This window comes from Arvicanthis niloticus, chromosome 5 (assembly GCF_011762505.2).
Source record: "Arvicanthis niloticus isolate mArvNil1 chromosome 5, mArvNil1.pat.X, whole genome shotgun sequence".
NCBI classification, from domain to species: Eukaryota; Metazoa; Chordata; class Mammalia; order Rodentia; family Muridae; genus Arvicanthis; species Arvicanthis niloticus.
The window spans coordinates 37,913,929-37,932,989 of NC_047662.1; the positions used below are offsets into that span (position 1 = coordinate 37,913,929).

The 19,061-nt window shown below is 50.0% G+C and overlaps 1 protein-coding gene and 1 long non-coding RNA gene across 2 annotated transcripts in view; both read left to right on the plus strand.

Moving 5' to 3' along the window:
• The first annotated feature begins 7 nt into the window (after nucleotides 1–7).
• On the plus strand, nucleotides 8–2,910 carry Foxd2 (forkhead box D2). The gene has a single exon (XM_034503226.2). The coding sequence runs from the start codon at nucleotides 388–390 to the stop codon at nucleotides 1,864–1,866; it is 1,479 nt and encodes a 492-aa protein (XP_034359117.1). The 5' UTR covers nucleotides 8–387; the 3' UTR covers nucleotides 1,867–2,910.
• Nucleotides 2,911–6,119: 3,209 nt separating this feature from the next.
• The window catches only part of LOC143442210 (uncharacterized), an 89,280-nt gene continuing 76,338 nt past the window's right edge, over nucleotides 6,120–19,061 (plus strand). The window contains exon 1 of the long non-coding RNA XR_013110221.1: nucleotides 6,120–6,460. This is a non-coding gene — a long non-coding RNA (uncharacterized LOC143442210). The remainder of the gene's footprint in view (nucleotides 6,461–19,061) is intronic.

Consider the following 19,061-nt stretch of genomic DNA (forward strand, 5'->3'; position numbering starts at 1 on the left):
CCTGCCCAGAGAGCTCCGCCCAGGGTCCGCAGTTCTTCCGCCTTAGGCTACCACTAGGCGGGAGGGACTAATCTCCCGAAGCCCCACTTATGTGTCTAGGGGCCCAGAAGCCCAGATTCGACCGAGTAACGGGCTGCTTCACTGCTCTTCTCCGGTGCTCGGTTTTCTAGTCCCGGGGCAGCACCGGTTGGGTGCGCCAGGCAGGGTGAAAGGCTTAGAGTCTCAACACCAGGGGGCGCTGAGGAGCTAGGGGACATCCCCTCCCTGTCCTCCGCCCCCTCCCCGCCCGCGCGCAAAACACACTGGTCCGAGAGGCAGCACGGCGGAGCCGGAGCCGCGGGCCGAGCGGAGCCGGAGAGCGGCGGAGGTGGCGGCGGCGGCGGCACCATGACCCTGGGCAGCTGCTGTTGCGAGATCATGTCCTCCGAGAGCTCCCCGGCCGCGCTGTCCGAGCCCGATGCAGACATAGACGTGGTGGGCGGCGGCAGCGGTGGGGGGGAGCTCACAGCCCGCTCCGGGCCCCGCGCCCCTCGGGACGTGCTCCCGCACGGCCACGAACCTCCACGGGAGGAAGCTGAGGCGGACGTGGCTGAGGATGAGGAAGAGTCGGGAGGTTGCTCGGACTGCGAGCCCCGCGCTCTAGCGCCCCGGGGGGCGGCGGCTGCAGCGGGAAGCCCGGGGCCCGGCGTGCAGGCAGCCCGAGGCGCAACGGGGCCGGGGCCGGGACCCGGGCCGCCGTCGGGGGGCGCGGCGACACGGAGCCCTCTGGTGAAACCACCTTATTCGTACATCGCGCTCATCACCATGGCCATCTTGCAGAGCCCCAAGAAGCGCCTGACGCTGAGCGAGATCTGCGAGTTCATCAGCGGCCGCTTCCCCTACTACCGGGAGAAGTTCCCTGCCTGGCAGAACAGCATCCGCCACAACCTCTCCCTCAACGACTGCTTCGTTAAGATCCCCCGCGAGCCGGGCAATCCGGGCAAGGGCAACTACTGGACGCTCGACCCGGAGTCGGCAGACATGTTCGACAACGGCAGCTTCCTGCGGCGCCGCAAGCGCTTCAAGCGGCAGCCTCTACCGCCGCCGCATCCACACCCGCATCCTCACCCGGAGCTGTTACTGCGTGGCGGGGCTGCCGCGGCCGGGGACCCTGGCGCCTTCCTCTCGGGCTTCGCCGCTTACGGCGCCTACGGCTACGGCTACGGGCTGGCGCTCCCGGCCTACGGCGCACCTCCACCGGGCCCGGCCCCACACCCCCATCCACACCCGCACGCCTTCGCCTTTGCCGCCACCGCGCCTTGCCAGCTGTCAGTTCCCCCGGGCCGCGCCGCTGCGCCTCCACCCGGACCTCCGACGGCCTCCGTATTCGCCGGCGCGACCTCGGCGCCGGCCCCTGCGCCTGCCCCGGGATCTGGCCCGAGCCCCGCAGGGCTGCCTGCCTTCCTAGGCGCAGAGCTGGGTTGTGCCAAGGCTTTCTACCCCGCGTCCCTGAGTCCCCCTGCAGCTGGCACAGCGGCAAGCCTGTCCACTGCACTCCTGCGTCAGGGCCTCAAGACGGACGCTGGCGGTGGTGCGGGTGGCGGGGGCGCAGGGGCAGGCCAGAGGCCTTCCTTCTCTATAGACCACATCATGGGCCACGGTGGTGGCGGGGCCGCAACCCCGGGCAGTGGCGACGGTTCCCCGGGATCGCCGTTCGCGGCAGCCGCAGGTCCTGGGGGTCAAGCCCAAGTCTTGGCTATGCTGACTGCCCCGGCCCTGACTCCGGTGGCCGGCCATATCCGCCTCTCGCACCCGGGGGACTCACTCCTGTCTTCAGGGCCCTCGTTTGCCAGCAAAGTCGCCGGCCTCAGTGGCTGCCACTTTTGACCGCACTGGGCTCAGGGCCAGTTAGGCCCTCACTTCTTAACCTCTCTGGGGAGCTCGGCCGGTCCCAGCGGAATTCAGGGAGTCTATTTATGAAGAGTCTCCAAACCTAGGCCGTGGCGCGTGATCAGGCACTTCAAGCTGCAAGCTCAGAATGTCATCGGCAGTTGGGACGAAGCGGGCTCCCCGTCTACCCTGGTCTACGCAATAGGTTTAAAGCGAAGATCCCTTTTCTGTTTGAGCAGCAAAAAGGAGAGCAGGAACCTTCTCTGTTTCGTGCCTTTGCGCCTCTCACAGTCGGAAAAGAATTCTTTGGCAGAAATACGCCTGTCGGTTGCTGGATCGCGCCAGGATCACCTATGGCTTGAAAAAATCCACCGCCCCATTCCTTCCTCCACTTTGAGACCCGCTTATACAATATCATAATTTAAAGACATCTGTTATCTACTTTGTGCTTAAAAGAAAATTTCAAATTTTTTTGGTTCCTTTTGCTGTTTTTCTAGGAAGCTGGTTCCCTCCAAGCCTAAGGCAGGGTCTACACAGTCGGGAAGCTAAGAGAAGTGAAACGAGGGTTTTCACAATCCTGGAAGAAACCGCAGAGCCTATTCCCCCCCCCCCCCAGGAAAATGTTTTCTCTCTGGTGTTTGGCTGTTTTTAAAGGAGCCCTCTTTTGGCTTTCCCCGCGGTCCATAGGCCCAGCTATCCCGGGCTAGCGGTCCTCTTGGCCTTCTCCTCTGCCCCAGGCCCTGTGATATTTATTCTAGTTAATGGCAATGAGAGTGGGTGGGAGAAGAGGGTCTGAAGAGGTGGAAATTGGGTGGACAAGGACACAGAGCTGTGGCAAGGGGTCCTATAGTTGTGTGTAAATATCTGTACAGCGGCTTGCCGCCTTCCCCCGCATTCTGTCCACTGGTGTGCATTGATTTAGACTTCTCCACTTAGCGGGGACTCTGTGAAATCGTCTGATGGTCTTTGTGGAAGAAAAAAAAAACCGTGTCTCCCTCTCCCTCTTCATTGGTGTCAATTGAATAAATGTATGTGAACTTAGCAACCGTCACCAGTTCAATCTGCTTGCCTGAACTCCGTTGTCCTTATCGGGGCTCTCCCAGAAGACCTCAATCAAGCTCCCCAGCAGAGGGAGAGGGAGAAAGAGCTAGCTAAGCGGAGGAAGCTTTGAGCTAGTCAGATGGTGGAGGGAGGCTCTATACACTGCTGTGGCCTTCTGCTTCGAACTGGGCCAGGTCTCTGGAAGCCTGTGACCACTTTCATTTTCACATTGGTACAAGGAAGGGCAAAAGCCTGGGGCTGGGCAAAGGAACTCAGTTTCAACTGCACTCCAGAAGTCTCATCTTCTAGAAGAGATTTTCATGTGGCCTGGGCAGATTTCAGTGCTAAGTACTGGAGCACTGTGCCTCCTGAGTACAAGTCTCTTGAATCATATTTTGTATGACTCTGTTTCTGTGTGTGCAAGGGCCTTTCAGTGAAGATTTTGGTGATTTGTTTTTCTATTTGTCTTGGTTACCCTGGGCTTTTTGTTTGTTCGTTTGGTGTGTGTGTGTGTGTGTGTGTGTGTGTGTGTGTGTGTGTGTAAGAAGTCTATTTCAGGCATGTTTGAGCTTTCATTTCTGTGCGTGTCCATGGTTATGTGCTGTGACTATCAGTCACTGTCTGTCTTTAATAGGAGGGCATTTCTTTTTGCCCCTAGGGGCCTTTAGAACCCCCACTCCCACACTCTTCTGACAGTGGAAGGCTGTATTTAGGGACTCTCCAAACGGAATTAGAAACCTCACCCTCACCCAGCTTGAGTGGGCTAGATCAACTAAACAGTGAGTGTGGGGTTCACTCTGCTAGGGCCATAGGTTCCTGGACCCATGGTCACAGCCAGAAACTCCTGCCCAAGGACAGACCTTCTGGTTGGATTAAGACTATCCACAGTGTATTGGACCCTTGTACTCTCTGCCTTGTGCTTGGGATTCCCAAAAGCCAGATCTGTAAACACCAAGGATGAGGGTAATACTTTGGGGGGAAGCAAAGATGGTTTATCCCTTTGACTGTATATTCCACTGAGATTGTGAAAGAGGCGTGTGTAAGTGCTGGAAGAGGCAAGTCCTTCAGCCTTTACAGAAAACTGACACAGTCAGAGCAAAGGCTGAAGACAAACAACAGAGAAAGTAGGAGACAGTGCCAGAGACCCAGATGCAAAGAACTTGGGGGTGTGGACAAAAGAAATTACCCAGAACTCATTAGTATCCCTTAGCTGGCAACAACAGAGAAAGAAGGTGTAAGGAAAGGACCTTGTATCAGGATCCAGAGGGGAAAATACTGGAGCTGGGGAAGGATTGTTGAGGTGTCAGAGTTGGTCCTCACTAAAGGTCTAGTCTCTCCAGAGAGACAAGGCTCAGGTGTGAGTGGTGAACATAAATCTTCTGTCAAGATGCCAAGAGTCCCCCTCTCCCATCTCTGAAAGACTGAGAGGTCAGGGAGATAGAATGCAGTGGGCTTCCTTCCCACCATCTTATCAAATAGACCAGAAGTTAGATGAGGTTCAGGAGTCTGGAGTGAGGACTATCCACCAGTGCTGGGATAATGCTCCCTGACCCGCTGCTTCACTGACTTGCTTGGCTCTAAATGTGCTGAGCATGGTTTTGTCTCTTTTTACTTGAGGAGAGGTGTATACAACTGGCAGAAATCAGTGAACATGTTTATGTGTGTACACAGGCTGGGGAATCTGTTTGCTCTGAAAAAAAAAGACCTTTCCACTCCATGGTCCTCTGCCATGAATATTAAATATAGATATTAGTTTGGAATATTAGATTCTACATATTAGCTTAGGGTTTTGAATAAAAGTTGATTTTTTCCCCCTGTCTCAAAGAGACAAAGTCAGACAGAATTCATATTGAATGGTAGATAGGTAGGTGAGCCGGCTGCTACAGGGGAATTTGAAGACTCTTCTGGATGAATTGCTGTTTGTCCTGTGTGTGTGTATCTTGCTTGGTGTTTGTGTGGGTACCAATGGTAGAAATATGGGATTGCATAGAAGGATGAAATGTATAAGAGTTTTCTAAGGCTCTTGGGGCCCCCAAGGGGACTCTAGCTTCCCAATGAGTCAACAGGCCAAGCCTGGTCCAAAGAAACCACCCTCGCTCAGCTAGCAGCCCTGGGGAAGAAGGTTCCAGATGCTAAAAGCAAGGGAGAACGGGAGGTGTTTGAAATTTTGGACTCAGGTTGTGTCCTAAGATGTTAGGAGCTGGGAACTGGAACGCAAGAAGGGAGTGGTTGCAGGGTTTGTATGATATAAACTCCTCCTGCCTGTCTGGAGGTACTCAGTCCGCGACTCTTTCCCGATAGATCTGTGGGTGCCTAGGGCTGGTGTAGGTTCAGTTAGGGGCCCAACTACCTGGGCGGTGAAACCGGTCTTCCCATCTGAACACCTCCTCAGGCTTCCCTCCCTACTTGGGTGGAGGCAGCTGAGGTCTGTCGCCTCATAGGTACCAACAATCGGTGACAATAAGAAAATATCCAGGGCACACCTTGATCTCTCCAAGGTGAGAAAAAAAAAATTGCTAAAAAATCAGCCTGAGGTTCTGAGAGTGCTGTCGAGAGCGGGCGGTTTAAAGGAGAAGAAAATTGGCGAATTTCGCTGGTCAATTTCACTTCATTTCGTTCAATTTCGTTCAATTTCATTCCTTTTCATCCGGCGCCGAGAGGCCCGAGGCCATAAGGAGGGGGAGGGGGATCTTTCCGGGCAGAATTTCTCCCTCTTGCAGATTTACTTTCTACAGCTGTGAAGAACAGTCTTGATTCTCCAACTTTGACATACGTTTTTTTCAGCATGGCTAAGGCCAGACATTTTATTTTATTGACCAGTATTTGGTCTGAATGACCGAGGCCCATCCGCGAGCCTGCTGCCCAGTCTCTGTTGCGACCCAATTAAAGTGGTCAATTCTTTTCACCATGTATTCCTCCCCATCTTTCTTTCTTTCTCTAGGGGCTCCCCCCTAGACCACCCAGGAGCCAGAGCTGGAGGGGGACACTTCCCCTCCCTATCCAATTTGTTCTCACCACAGCAGGCGCGTCTTCGTGGTTACAAAGCACTTTTCCCTCCCCGATGACTTTTTTCCCCTTTTCAAAAACACTTCTACCTCCACCCTCCCCTTCAACTACCAACCCGCCGCGACCCCCGCCTCCTCCCTCTGCGCTCGGGTTTATTTAAACTTCGCCTCCTCCAGCGCCGTGGTAGTGTTCACTCAATGAAGTTGAAGGCTCGGTGAGCCGAGGTGAAGAGGGTTTGGAATCTGTTGAAAGGGGCGTTTTGTGACACTGATTGGGGCGGGGGTGGGGGCAGTCCAGAAAAGACAATGACCGACCAGGCTGGTTTCCCTGCGCCCAGGGTCAGGCGAATAAAGGCGCCGACGCAGTTTAAACGACGGTCCTTGCAAGAGAAAGAGAGAAAAGATTTGGAGTGCGGAGCGTGCCTCCTAAGCTTGCGGCTTAGGAAACGGTGGGAGGAGGCAGTGTGCCCAGGTCTACACGGACGGGATTCGGAGTTTCCTCCCAACCCTGCGCTTTCCACGGAAAAGAGGCGAGGAGAGTTTGGGTTTGTGTCTAAATTATTTCCATGCATAGTGCAAAAGATTGTTTAGGCTGGGGCCTGGGAGGCGTCCGGGAGGGCTAACCAGGACGGTGAGACTCAGCCCACATTTGTCCCTAGGGCTGGCACTGTGAGGTTTTTGGAGAGACTTAAAGGTGGGCAAGGGTGGATGGGAGAATGCGGTCCCTTAAGCGTTCAAATATCAGTGTTTGAGAACAAACAAGTGATTGGATTTTGGAGCTAGCGCTTCTGATTATTTTTTAAAGGCTGGTATAGACGCGCACCAATAAAGAGCTCTATACGAAAGGCAGAAGTTCTGGGGCTCTGGTTTTGAGAACAAATTTTTCTGAGGGTGGAGGGCGCGGCGCGCCGTGGGGCGGAGCGGGCACCGCCTCCATCCAGCCCGCCGGGCGCTGCACTACTACACCGCGGCAGCCGCGCTAGACCTGGGAGGCTTGGGTCAGCCTCAGAAGGAAGGTTTCTGCCTTGAGTTTGGCTGCTGGCAACATCCTCGGGATTGTTTCCCACCATCCTTGGGCTCAGCGCTCTGTGCAGGGAGGTCCCTGCCCAACGTGGTCTTTTCGCTCCACGCGGACTCGAGTAGAAATGGCTCGCAGTCGCTGCTCGGCGTTTCTCGGTCGGCTGGGTTTCCCATTACGGCGAACCTTTCTCCATGCTCACTTTTCCTTCTCGTTGTTGGTCTAAATTTCGTGGTCCGAGTGAGGAACTCCGTAGGTGGGAGTCTTCACCGCCTCTCAATCCCTGCCCAATCTTTCGTAGACCCTAGAATCTCGGTAAACCCGCATCAGACTTGACGTGTGCGCCACTGGGAAGGATGCACTCAGTCTCGGATGCTGGGGTTCTGCGAGCTTCAGCAACTGAAGCCAGCATCTTTGAAAGTCTGTGCTCAGTTTCCCAGGAAGCTGAAAATTGTATCAGGGTTGGCGCGCCCTGAGTTACTTTTGTCTATTGAGGCAGAAAAATCTTTGGAATTGGGGTTTCATGAATCTTGGAACTGGAGGGGGCGAATTCTTCAGTGGGGCAACAAAACATTTAAATACATCCTTTAGATTCCTAAAATTAATTGCGGACCTGAGATGTGTATTTCCACTTATCGGTGTAGAAGCTGCCAGTGTGCGTGTGATTGGGAGTGGGTAAGGCGTATTCGGAGCCTTGAGGACACTGGAGTGGACTTTATTGTTCAAATTAATTAGCCTACGCTAACCGAAGACCCTTACTTTGAGGCCCCCTCCTCCAGCAGGTGTTGGTGCAGAGCGGACTCCAGGGCTTCTCATTCAGATGTAGATGTTCTGGGCTCCTCTGGGAGTAGGGAGCCCACCTCTATGCCCTCATTCTAGCCTGGTTTCCCGCCTGTCAGCCTCTTCTGTGCCCTTTGGGTTTATGTCGCACCTGCAGGTTACTCTCACATTCTCCGGTCTTTTGGGAATCAATCTTGCTTCTTTACATTAAAGAAAGCTCCTGGGGGAGCGGTAGTTTTAAATTAGTCTCGGGCATAAAGTGCCAGAGTTAGAGGGTTCCTAGATCGGAGCTGAAAGGACCAGCCCGAGGTCACCGAGTAGAGTTAGCCTCGTGAACCTGGGAAGAGATGTCAAGGACCTAGAAAGCCAGAATAGACACCGGTGTCCGACGCTGGTGGGCCTGCTTTGTGTCGATTCATCGCCTTCCTGGCCTCCTCAGCCAGTTCTGCTTTGCACCGGAGGTCTAGGATCATTGACTGGGTGTATTTTCAAACCCACCACTCAACAACATGGCAATGAAAAAAAAAAAAAAAAAAAACTCAAATAACTTAGGCTGCCAGGAGTGGTGTGCACGCCTTAATCGTTGTGCTCCGGAGGCAGAGGCAGATGGATTTCTGAGTCGGAGGCGAGTCTGGTCAACAGTGATTTCCAGGCCAGCTAGGGCGACACAGGGAGACTGTCTTAAACCCAACTCAACCAAACCAAACCAAAACAAACCAAACCAAAACAAACCAAAGCAAATCAACAAGCATATAGATTTCGAAGCAACTTCTAGTTGAGCCAGTCTGATGTGCGGAGCACTCTCTTCTGCTCCCCCTCCCCCACACTCATTCGAGTAGGATTAACGATGTAATAGGTATGTATGTAGCATTTGTTTGGAGGGTTTGTGATCGTTTTTTGTTGATGGGGTTAGATATGCATTCTGCTCCGGCTTCTGTGCTTACAAGTATTTGTTAATTTGCATATGCTAATGAAGACATTTGTGACCCTTTTGAGTCTGTGAGTGTGGAGAATGTCCTTGGAGGACTTGGCAGAGACTGGAAATATGTGGGCAGAGAGGATTGGGGTGGAATGGTGACTTGGCCCTTTATTCCCTAGACCTGTCTATCTTTTTCCACGTTCCTCCTCAGATGCAGACAAAGCTAGAGATCTGGTGCGTGGAGCAAAACTGCTGGAAGTACCGTGATTTGGCCAGCAGAGGAGCAGGCTGACTTCCTCCTTAGGCTTATGCATCATTATGCGTAGTTACTGTATCTTACCTGAGCTCGAGGTCCTGGTTATTCCAGATTAACTAACAGGTCCCATTGTTCAGCCTCTGCCTGTCTCCCATGCAGGGCTGCCGCAGATAGACCCCTCTTCTGCAGCCTGTATAGACGAACTTGACCAGCAGTCCTAGGTGTCTTTGGAGCCTCTGCTTTCATTCTCAGGAAACTGTCTTTCTGTGTCAAAGGTGCAAGTGCAGACAGCATAGCCGCTCGAGCTTACAAAGTAGCCAGAGGCTGACTCTTGGCTGTGGAAGCAGGTCTAGACAGTGAAGGGAGTATGGGGACCAGAGTTTGTCTAAAGGTGCTCGGCAGCATCTTGGGTCTACAGGTGAATCCTGCATCCTCTATAAACCAGCATAGACTAAGTACTCATCTGGATAGTATGAAGAAATTCAGACTTCTTCAACTGCCCTTTAAATTCCTGGGAAATCCCAAGACACTGCCTTTAAATTCTTTCTCCCCACAGTCAGGACATGAGGAAGAGAAAAGCAGTCAATGAGTCTGGTAGACTAAGGTGAAGTGGATTGACTTTAGGTGAGCCAGGTGCTGATGGCAGGAGAGAGGAGTGCAGGTGAGCAAAATGCTGCCTCACCTTAGAGTTGGGGAGGGGCCAAATACCTCCTTAGAGGACAGAAGATATGACTACAATTTGTCAGTCACCTCTTCTCTTTCCTGCTGGCTTCTTTTCCCCTCTATTTCTTCCAGTTAAATGAATCCTACGCATTCTAACTTTTGGCTGGCTCACCTAGATGCTCTAAGCTTTGCCTCACTCCATGTCCAACTTTTCAAAAAGTGGGGGATAAAGATGGCCCTGGCTGTAATCATTGTTTCTTGGGTTGGATGTACTTGCTGGTGTGTGTGTTTGTGTGTGTGTATTAACAGTCTTTTTCCAAACCCATTTTTCTTAATGCAATGAGGGTGTTGGGTCTGACTGTGCTGGGCTCTGCAGAAAACCCTGGCAGCACCTGTGCCCAGAGGTCCAGAGGTCCAGCAGGCCAGGAGGGAGTGGCTCACTTCCTTTTTTTTTTTTTTTTTTTTTTTTTTTTTTTTTTTTTTTTTTTGGTTTTTCGAGACAGGGTTTCTCTGTTAGCCTTGGTTGTCCTGGAACTCACTCTGTAGACCAGGCTGGCCTTGAACTCAGAAATCCGCCTGCCTCTGCCTCCCAAGTGCTGGGATTAAAGACGTGCGCCACCACTGCCCAGCCCTCACTTCCTTTCTTGATGGTGTGGTACTTTTATGTGGGACCCTGGGTTTTCTTCTCCCTTGGCAGAGCTCTAAATAACTGAGCAGGACTGAGTGGAAGCTGTGATCCCTAGGGAGGACTGAGTCTGTCTGCATTGTGGAGGAGTGGCCACCCAGCAGTCCTTGAACTCAACACCAACCATGAACTCTACAGCAGTGCAAAACGTGAATGGGAGTCTCTGCTCATACTGGGTTTTCTATACACTTCTCAAGCATCTTCTTCTTTCCTAAAGCCTAGCCAGGATGTGAATGAGGAGGGGTGCTGAGAGGCAGAGTTCCTCCCAGAAACACATGGGGCAGGATAAATATCAGAGAAGAGCCATTCTGAAGTCTGGGAAGGGAAGTGGGTGTGATCCACTTCTTTCACAAAGTCTTCACTGAAACCAAACTTGAAAACGTAAGTTTTTCCTCCCCTTTTAAGAGGAAGTGTGGGACTCTCAGGGGCTAGTTGGCAGAGTGGGTGTCTGTACCCAGATCCAGGGGAGTAGGCCTGGCCATATGACTCTACCTGTGGCTTGTCTCTTCTTTGCCTATATCATAGATTGACTGTGGCAGATTCTGAGTCTCAGATCTGCTCCAGCATCTAAATTGTGTTCTGTGAGCAGGGGTCCCAAAGATGTGTGCAAGAATCTTTGGTAGTAGTGCAGTTCCTGAAGGGTCCAGGATCTGAGTGGCCTCTGTCCCTGCCCCAACTGAGAGACACAGAATGGAGCCTCAAGGCTAAGGCTCCTGAAACCCTCCAGGGCAGGGATCCCAGTGCTGTCTGGTCAAGGCCAGCCACCTGGGGGCGCCACTGGCCCCAAAGTCCAGGAGCATACCCAGGACTTCCTGAACTAACAGAGATGATCCTCCCAATGGTGACAACCCTGCTTCACCTCAGAATGACCTTACTTGGAGGCTGATTCTGTAAGCCAGGAGGACCTTGTCCCAAAGTCAATGGCCTAGTGCTAAAAAGGGATAACCCTAAACTGACCCTGCCACAAATGGGTCTGACCTTCTTCTTACAGAGATGACCCTAAAGTGACCCCAAGCAAGTCTATGCTAACAGACATGTGCTTGCGCTGTCTCTGTACCCTCCTTCTCAAAGTGTGCCCTGTGCAGATAGAGGCTTAGTCTGTCTTGGGGCTCCTGTACCCTAGCAGGGCACCCCTCCAAAACTGTTAGCTGCTTTACTCCTTTCCTTCTGCCTTTTCAGCATTTTTGGAGACACCTAGTTGAGAGAAGATGGCATGGGTAGGTGCTCCCTACAGTTCTGGGACAGTTTATACCTTCAAGAAGGTGGCTGGGGATGTGGTCAGGGGGAGAAGAGAGTCCTCAAGGGGACCATTTTTTTTTTTTTTGGAAGAAGACCCTCAGGGACCAGGACTATTCATGCCTTTCTCTGTCTGTGATGCTGGTCCTTACCTGTCTCACCACATTCTCACCTCTAGAGACACAACATCTTTAAACATCTTTGTTTTCTTTATCCTTTCTTCTTTTTTCCCTCTTCCCTTACATCCAGGGGCCTCATGTATAAGCAGGTGCCCTACAAAGGAAGTGTAACAGTAGTTCATGCTGTTCTTTCTTGGGTCCTCTCTTTGTAAGACAAAAGGTACTCATTCTGAAGCCGTTTTTATCTGCTGAACTGTGCTCCCATGGCCACTCCTTGGACCCAAAACTCCAATCTTGATAGTCTTTTAGGACCCACATTGTGCCCAGTCTTCTGTCTTACATGAAAGATACGATAGTGAACAAACCACATGCGGTTCCTGCCCTCAGGATGAAGATAGTCTAACACCATAAAGACACACATAGATGCAGACGAGGACAAAAACCTTGGACTTTTAGGGAGAAGAGTTGAAGGGCACCATTCAGGATGGGGTTCACTTCCAATTCTGGAGGACTGGAATGATAGAGGGAGGACACCACACAACTATATCCTGTTTGACCGTAACTTCTTCAGCAGTTCTGGTTTCTGGGCTGTTCAGCCACTACGGCTCCAGGGAATCAGGATCCTTTGTGGATTTCTACTGTCCCTCACAGCTCCCAACAGCACAGCCTTCCTGAAAGACAGCAAGGAGGGGCCTAGCCTTCATTCTGACACACAGCCTCTAGACCCACTTATTTCCTTAGTACCTCAAAGTTGAAAGGGGTAGCCTGGCCTTCATGGGTAGAGTATGGAAACCAGTCTAGCCTTAGGCTTGGAGAGCCCTTCAATGGTGAAACTTCTTTTTCTTGGTATTTGTAAAAATGAATAACTATTGATTAAAAGAGTGATTCTGGAAGTCCAGGGGCTTACCTTTCAATGAGTCCAACAGCCAATGACTCTATAGTTTATGGATCTAATTGCTCTTTCTCTTCTTCCTGGCTCACTTCTGATCAGATATGCCCTCCCTTCCCACAGCTTTCCCCCACATCCTCTATGGTTAGGTTGTATCCTCCATGCTGTTATAATTTCTAATTATTTTTGATTGGCGATAGCACCTAGGGCTTTGCAAATGTCAGGAGGTACTTTACTATTGAGCAACATCTTTAGCCCTTTTAGTACTTAAAAAATTATTTATTTTATGTATATGAGTGCTCCATCTGCATGTACACCCGCATGCCAGAAGAGGGCATGAGACCCCATTATAGATGGTTGTGAGCCACCACATGGTTGCTGAGAATTGAACTCAAGACCTCTGGAAGATCAACCAGTGCTCACAACCTTGCAGTAATCTCTCCAGCCCTGCCCTTTTAGTACTTTAATGAATTAACTTTGACGTATTACTTTCTGCTCACCACTTTTACCATGTTGGGAGCACCCAAGAACACTAGTCGAATCTGTTGCATCTTTCTGTTCCTAGTATATGATGCAAGGCTTCCAAAAGTGTGCTGTATTGTATTCATTCATTCATTCATTCATTCATTCATTCATTATTCAGAAATGTGACCATTCATTGAGAAATAAGGACCTTTGGTTCTTGGCATGGTGGGGAGAGGAAGTGGGAATAGCACTATGCAGCCCGAGTTGCCAACCTTTGCTCAAGCTCAGTGATTCTCCGTCCTCTAGACAAGAAGAGCTCAGGCTGGCACGTTGCTTTCTAAAGGAGGCCAGAGAGCTATCTCTCTGACACCTTCACACACCACCTGGAACAACAGTGTCTGTGGTGTACTCCAATCTTGTGTGCACATAGAAGATGAGTATTTCATTTCAAGGGCTGGGTGTGGGTGGGGTAGGGTAAGGTGGGAGAAGAGGGATGCAGTGGGCTGAATGTAACTTTCAAGGGTGGGGTTGGGGAAAAAAGGTTGCATCAGATTCAGATTCAGATTCTACAGGATGAAGGGTCACTCACAGGGGTTGGAGAGGACCCATCATGTTTCTAGTCCCTACCTGACTCCTACTGTGGCTGCCAAGGCAACAGTAGTTCCCCCCTACTGATGGGGAGGGATACTTTCCAAGACCTGTTGCACCCTCTGTTGTATTGCCCAAAGTCTTGCAAGTTTGTGTCATCCAGAAATGTGGATGCCTGAACCTTAGATAGTAACAGGGTCTATGTGTTTTTTAATCTATATATACACACATCTGTGAAGCAGTTTAACATATATTAAGCACAACAGGAGTCTCTAACAATAGCTGACAATAAAATACTTATAAACATATTATAAAAGAGTGATTTAAAATGCATGGATTGTTTATTTCTGGAAATTTCTATCATATACATTTACTCCATGGTCTTGGAGCAGACTGCTGGGGAATGGAGCTTAGTTATACTGCTCCTTGACTACCCCTACCTGCCATGCAGCAAAGGGTTATTGGCTTTGCCATGACTAGGCATCCCAGATACAGGCTTGTAGTAGGCTTATGGGCTGGGTCAGAGGAAGGAAATTTATCTGACTTTCCTCAATAAGCTGCCCTTAGTCTGATGTTGATAGATTTGTGGTTCAGGTCTGGGACAATAATTTCTATGAGAGGGGAGGAGGCCCAGGAGACTTTCCAGAGGAAGTAGCACTTAAATTAGGCCTAGAAGGCTGGGGACAATTTGGACAGCAGAAGGCTGGGTTTGAGGAAGAAACACTCAAGACATCCTATCCTGATGAGTGAGGCCATTTAGGAGAGAGCCACCCAAGGTCCACCCACTTGTTCTCAATGGGCTCATGGGCTCTCCCTGCCACCCAAGGTCCACCCACTTGTTCTCAGTGGTCTCATGGGCTCTCCTTGCATTGTAAGAGCTCCTCAATTTCTCTGTCTTTGAACAAATAAAAGTTACTATTCTCTTATCTGTCCATAGTCCAATACCGAATCATTGATGATGGTGGTAATGGGCACACAACCGTCCACGGGTCCACGGCTCCTCCATCAAGGTTCTCTATCCTTCCCTAGAGCATTATTTTTAAAATATCATGGAGCCTTCTGGGGGGTAGACTAGTGAAGTCCACAGACCCCTAACAATAAAGGTTTTAAAATAACAAATCCTACTGGGATTCAAATATCAAAATATTAAAAAAAATTGTTATATAGTAAGATATATGGTAAGATAGTTTGTGATGTTAAAATAATAAAGCTTGGCATGATGTTACATGCCTGTAATTCTACTTGCAAGACTGAGGCGTATACACCCTAGCTTTACACCAGCTTGTACAGCACGGTAGGACTCTGTCTTAAAAGAGGAAAACAAGAAACAAATGTAGCACATTAATATAACATAGTAGTGATATTATAGCACAATTTTAAAGTGGTTAGCAGGAGAATTTTGACATTTCTGCAAGAACTTGTTTAAATTTTCTGTGGGTAACACAACTGTAGGTACAGAAAAGACTGACAGAATCTATTACTCCCATTATTGAATAAAATGCTGTAGTTCAGAAGTTTCTCAAAATAAAGATAAATTTGTTTTTTCCAGCCAGATTTACAGAGCCGTGACCTAACAGATTTTACCCATAGGCTCCTTGGGGATGGTGGACCTCGGCTCTGGGTTCTTGTCATTGTCCATTGCTTCTTCTAAATTCAGTGAGGTGAGAGACAGAAGGAGCAGGGGATTCTGAAAGGCATATTTGTTACAGGGCCATGTGTGCAGTCTGGAGGTGACAAATATCACCTGACACCATATTTCTCTGCCAAAGCCCAGTCCTATGGCTCCACCTGCCTGTATGGAGTCTGACTGTGTGTACAGGTGAGGTTGGGAATGGGGCATGGTGACTGCATAACCTTGACTACCAAAGTCTCCTTGAATCTTTTGTTTCATTCAGTGTCTTAACATCCTTTTAAGAGGCTGTGTATGGCTTGTTGGCAACTCACACAACATTATGCCTGAACCATGGGGAGTGTACAGAGGGAGATAGACATGCCCGTGTGCTGTGTGTGGCAAGTCCAGGGCACACAGAAATGTCTGAGCTCACCTGTGCTGGATGGCTTCTAGATACTTATCCTATTCTCCATGGCCCACTCTCTGCAGACAGGTCACTCCAGACAGCCTTGGCTCTTGGCTGTCCAGAGATCACCAGATGGAGTTCTGTTCAATGGGCTAACTCATCTCCTATCTACAATTCTTTCTCTTTGCTAGATTCTAGGGGGAATGCTGTTCTTTGGAATGGGGGCCATAGGGTGAGGAAAGAGGCTTTATGATCTTGTGTAGTAGGCAGAGGAATAAACTCAGATTAGCATGTACCTATTCAGGGTAAAGTAGCCTGTGTTTGCTTACCAAAGCCATGGCTTAAACCAATAGTACCTAGCATATAGTAGGTGTGCATGGAATAAGTATCTTATTGAAAGTCTTTGTGAATGGCCTTCTTGCCCTGGGGTCTCTTGCCCTTTTATTTGCCTCTGTCCTCATGCTCTCAGCACCTACACACAGGCTAGTAATCCTGCCCTGTCAGTCAACAACAGATCCTGTGTGCAAAGAGGTAGGACAGAGCACATACAAAGAGTGACAATGGTAAAATTTAACTGAGTCATTTTCCTCACTGTTCTGTGATGGTCTCCTCTTGGCCATCTTGGTCAGTGTGGAGGGTCATCTACATTACAGTGCTGTGAGATGGGTCTTAGTGAAAACTCTATGGTGATTGTATGGTTGCACCATCAACAGAAGCAGCGTTGTGTTTAAACCAAGATTTACACTATGGTCCCTCAATTCACAGGGTTGGTGCCCTCTCCCCAGGTCTATCTGCCTGTTCTCTCTCAATAGCTTCCAGTTTCTCCAAGGTCACTACTTGGAACCTTTGGCAGGGTCTGATGGTTTGGTATGCCCATGCCCACCCTGCTCTGCCTGTCCAGGCTTTAGGAGACTTTTCTAGAGGACTTGCATCCATTAGAAAGCTGAGCTCAAACCCCCCAACCAACCCACCCACCCACCTACCAACCCACCAAACAACCCACCAACTCACCCACCAACCCACCCACCCACCTACCAACCCACCAAACAACCCACCAACTCACCCACCCACCCACCCACCCACCTACCAACCCACCAAACAACCCACCAACTCACCCACCCACCCACCCACTCACCTACCAACCCACCAAACAACCCACCAACTCACCTACCCACCCACCCACTCACCTACCAACCCACCAAACAACCCACCAACTCACCTACCCACCCACCCACTCACCTACCAACCCACCAAACAACCCACCAACTCACCCACCCACCCACCCACCAACCCACCCACTCACCTACCAACCCACCAGACAACCCACCAACCCACCCACCCTGGTCCACAGTCTATTCTATAGCAGCTCAAGAGACAGTTGTTTTTCAGTTTTCCCTTTTTAGGCAGGCTCTCACTTGTAGCTCAGATTGGCCTTCCAATCCTCTGGCTAGCTCCCATTCTTCATCTCTGTTGGAGCCCTGGTTTTCTTGGAGCCTTGATGTTCTTACTCATCCAACTCAGAGCTTCTCTCTTCCCTCCTTTATTACCCAGATTATCTTTCCGGCCTAGCTCTAGGCCTATCGGGAAACTCCTTGTGTGTGATAGACTGTTCAAACCCCCAAAAGAAGGCAATTAATAGAGTGGGTTTTCATCTCAGCTCTGTATTACTCTGTTATCTAATCCCAAGGAGCCTCCTGAATGCCTCCTTACCCCTCCGAAATGGTCTAAGGCTAGTCCTGGTCTTCCTGGGCCAGGGAAGCTGCATTCTCTTCTGACCCTTAATGGATTAGCCTCAGTGCTCTGGGCTGCTTCCATGTTGGTGAAGTATCCCTGAATCCATTGTCTTCTGGGTGCATGGGTTGCAGTCCCTCCCCCGTGCCCAGTTCACCCCTTTCCACTTATCCTCTGCCCCCCTCATCTTCCCATTGCTCTGTTAATGATGATGGCATGGGGGAGGGGTTTTGGGATGTGGCGATGTGTTTGTTCTGGGGTTGTTATGTGGAGGGAAGCTTTATTCTAGAAACTTCCTGAGTAGATGGTCCACAGCAGAGCTATCATGCAGGCTCTGCTTCAGCTGTGTTCAGCTACATAAAGGTGGATGCGCACACACAGTCTCTATCACCCAGGGGTTTAGATAGACACAGCAACTTGGAAGCAAAGAAATGCAAGCACATGTGAGCAACAGCTATAATTTAACACAAGTCCATGAAAAAGCATGTTGAATATTTACATGCTTTCCCCAGTAAAGAATAATTTTCCGATGAGTTATTACATGGAGAATATATTTTCTGTGACTATATCTGGGTTGGCATTACTAGCCGTCATTACTTTCAAATACGACTTCCCAGAATACCCCAGGCATTCCCTTTGTGGTGCTGTGTGGGGGTGACACAAGCTGTGTGGATGGGGTGAGGTCTGTAATTTGTGGTGCACATGGTGTGTATTAGCAGGTATGTCCTTAAGAGACTGTGATGGTTTTATGATGGTGTGTATGTGTGTACACGTGTACATGTATGTGCATCCACACACGTCTGTTAGTGAACATATGTGTACACAGGCAGGGCCAGCAGGAGAGGTGTGCAGGTGTGGGGAGCAGTGGAGAGACAGCCAGCCTGGCTCTTAGGGGAGACACTCATGTATGAAGAGCGGCTGCTGGAAAGCTGCTGCTTAACAACTTGAACATCAAATTATAGCCCACGTGGACAGAGGTGCCAGCGGCTGCTGGTTGCTGTAAATACTTCAGTGCAATTGACAACAGCTTGTGGAGGGCTAAGTGAGATGGGGAGGGGGCAGAAGGAGGGCCAGTGCCTCCCATAGGGACCCTCTGCCTAGCAGTCCTGCCTCTGCTAGATGCATGGCTGGTGGGGAGAGAACTCTGACACAGTGGTATGGAACAGGGTGTGCCTCACAGCTAGACTTGCTGAAAATAACTCGTTATTTACAGATGGGCAATTCTGGGCACATGACTTACCTATTCGCTGCCTCCGTTTCCCTAACAGAAAAACAACAAAGATTTTTGCCTGTGAGATTTTTTCTTTGTGAGGAATTATGAGGACTTTTTTCATCTACAAGCACACGTTGCAATTCTACAGATATTAGCCTCTTTCACCCTGTGCGGGATAATGCATGGGAATTACCACGGTGCCGCCAACATAGGAAAGCCTCAATAAATGTTAGCTAATGTCCTTAGCCTATTGCTGTTGCTATTGTCCTCATAATCTTGGATCCATAGCTGGAAACACCACACGCCTTCCAAATATGCATGGAAAAAAGACTTCCCAGAGGGTGACCGGTTGGGTCTTTGTGGGTTTTTCAGAGAAGATGTTTTTAGTCTCCAGCATTTCAGAGGATCCTGCTGGACAGGATCTGAGGCTAAGAGAGTGTGCCCCAGGAGCTCCATCCGCTTACCTTCATCAGAGTAGTGGCTGTGTTTTTAAAAAGTCATCAGTAAATGGATTTCTGCAAACAAGTCCATTTAAAACACACTCACAAGGCTGAAGGCTTAAAGGG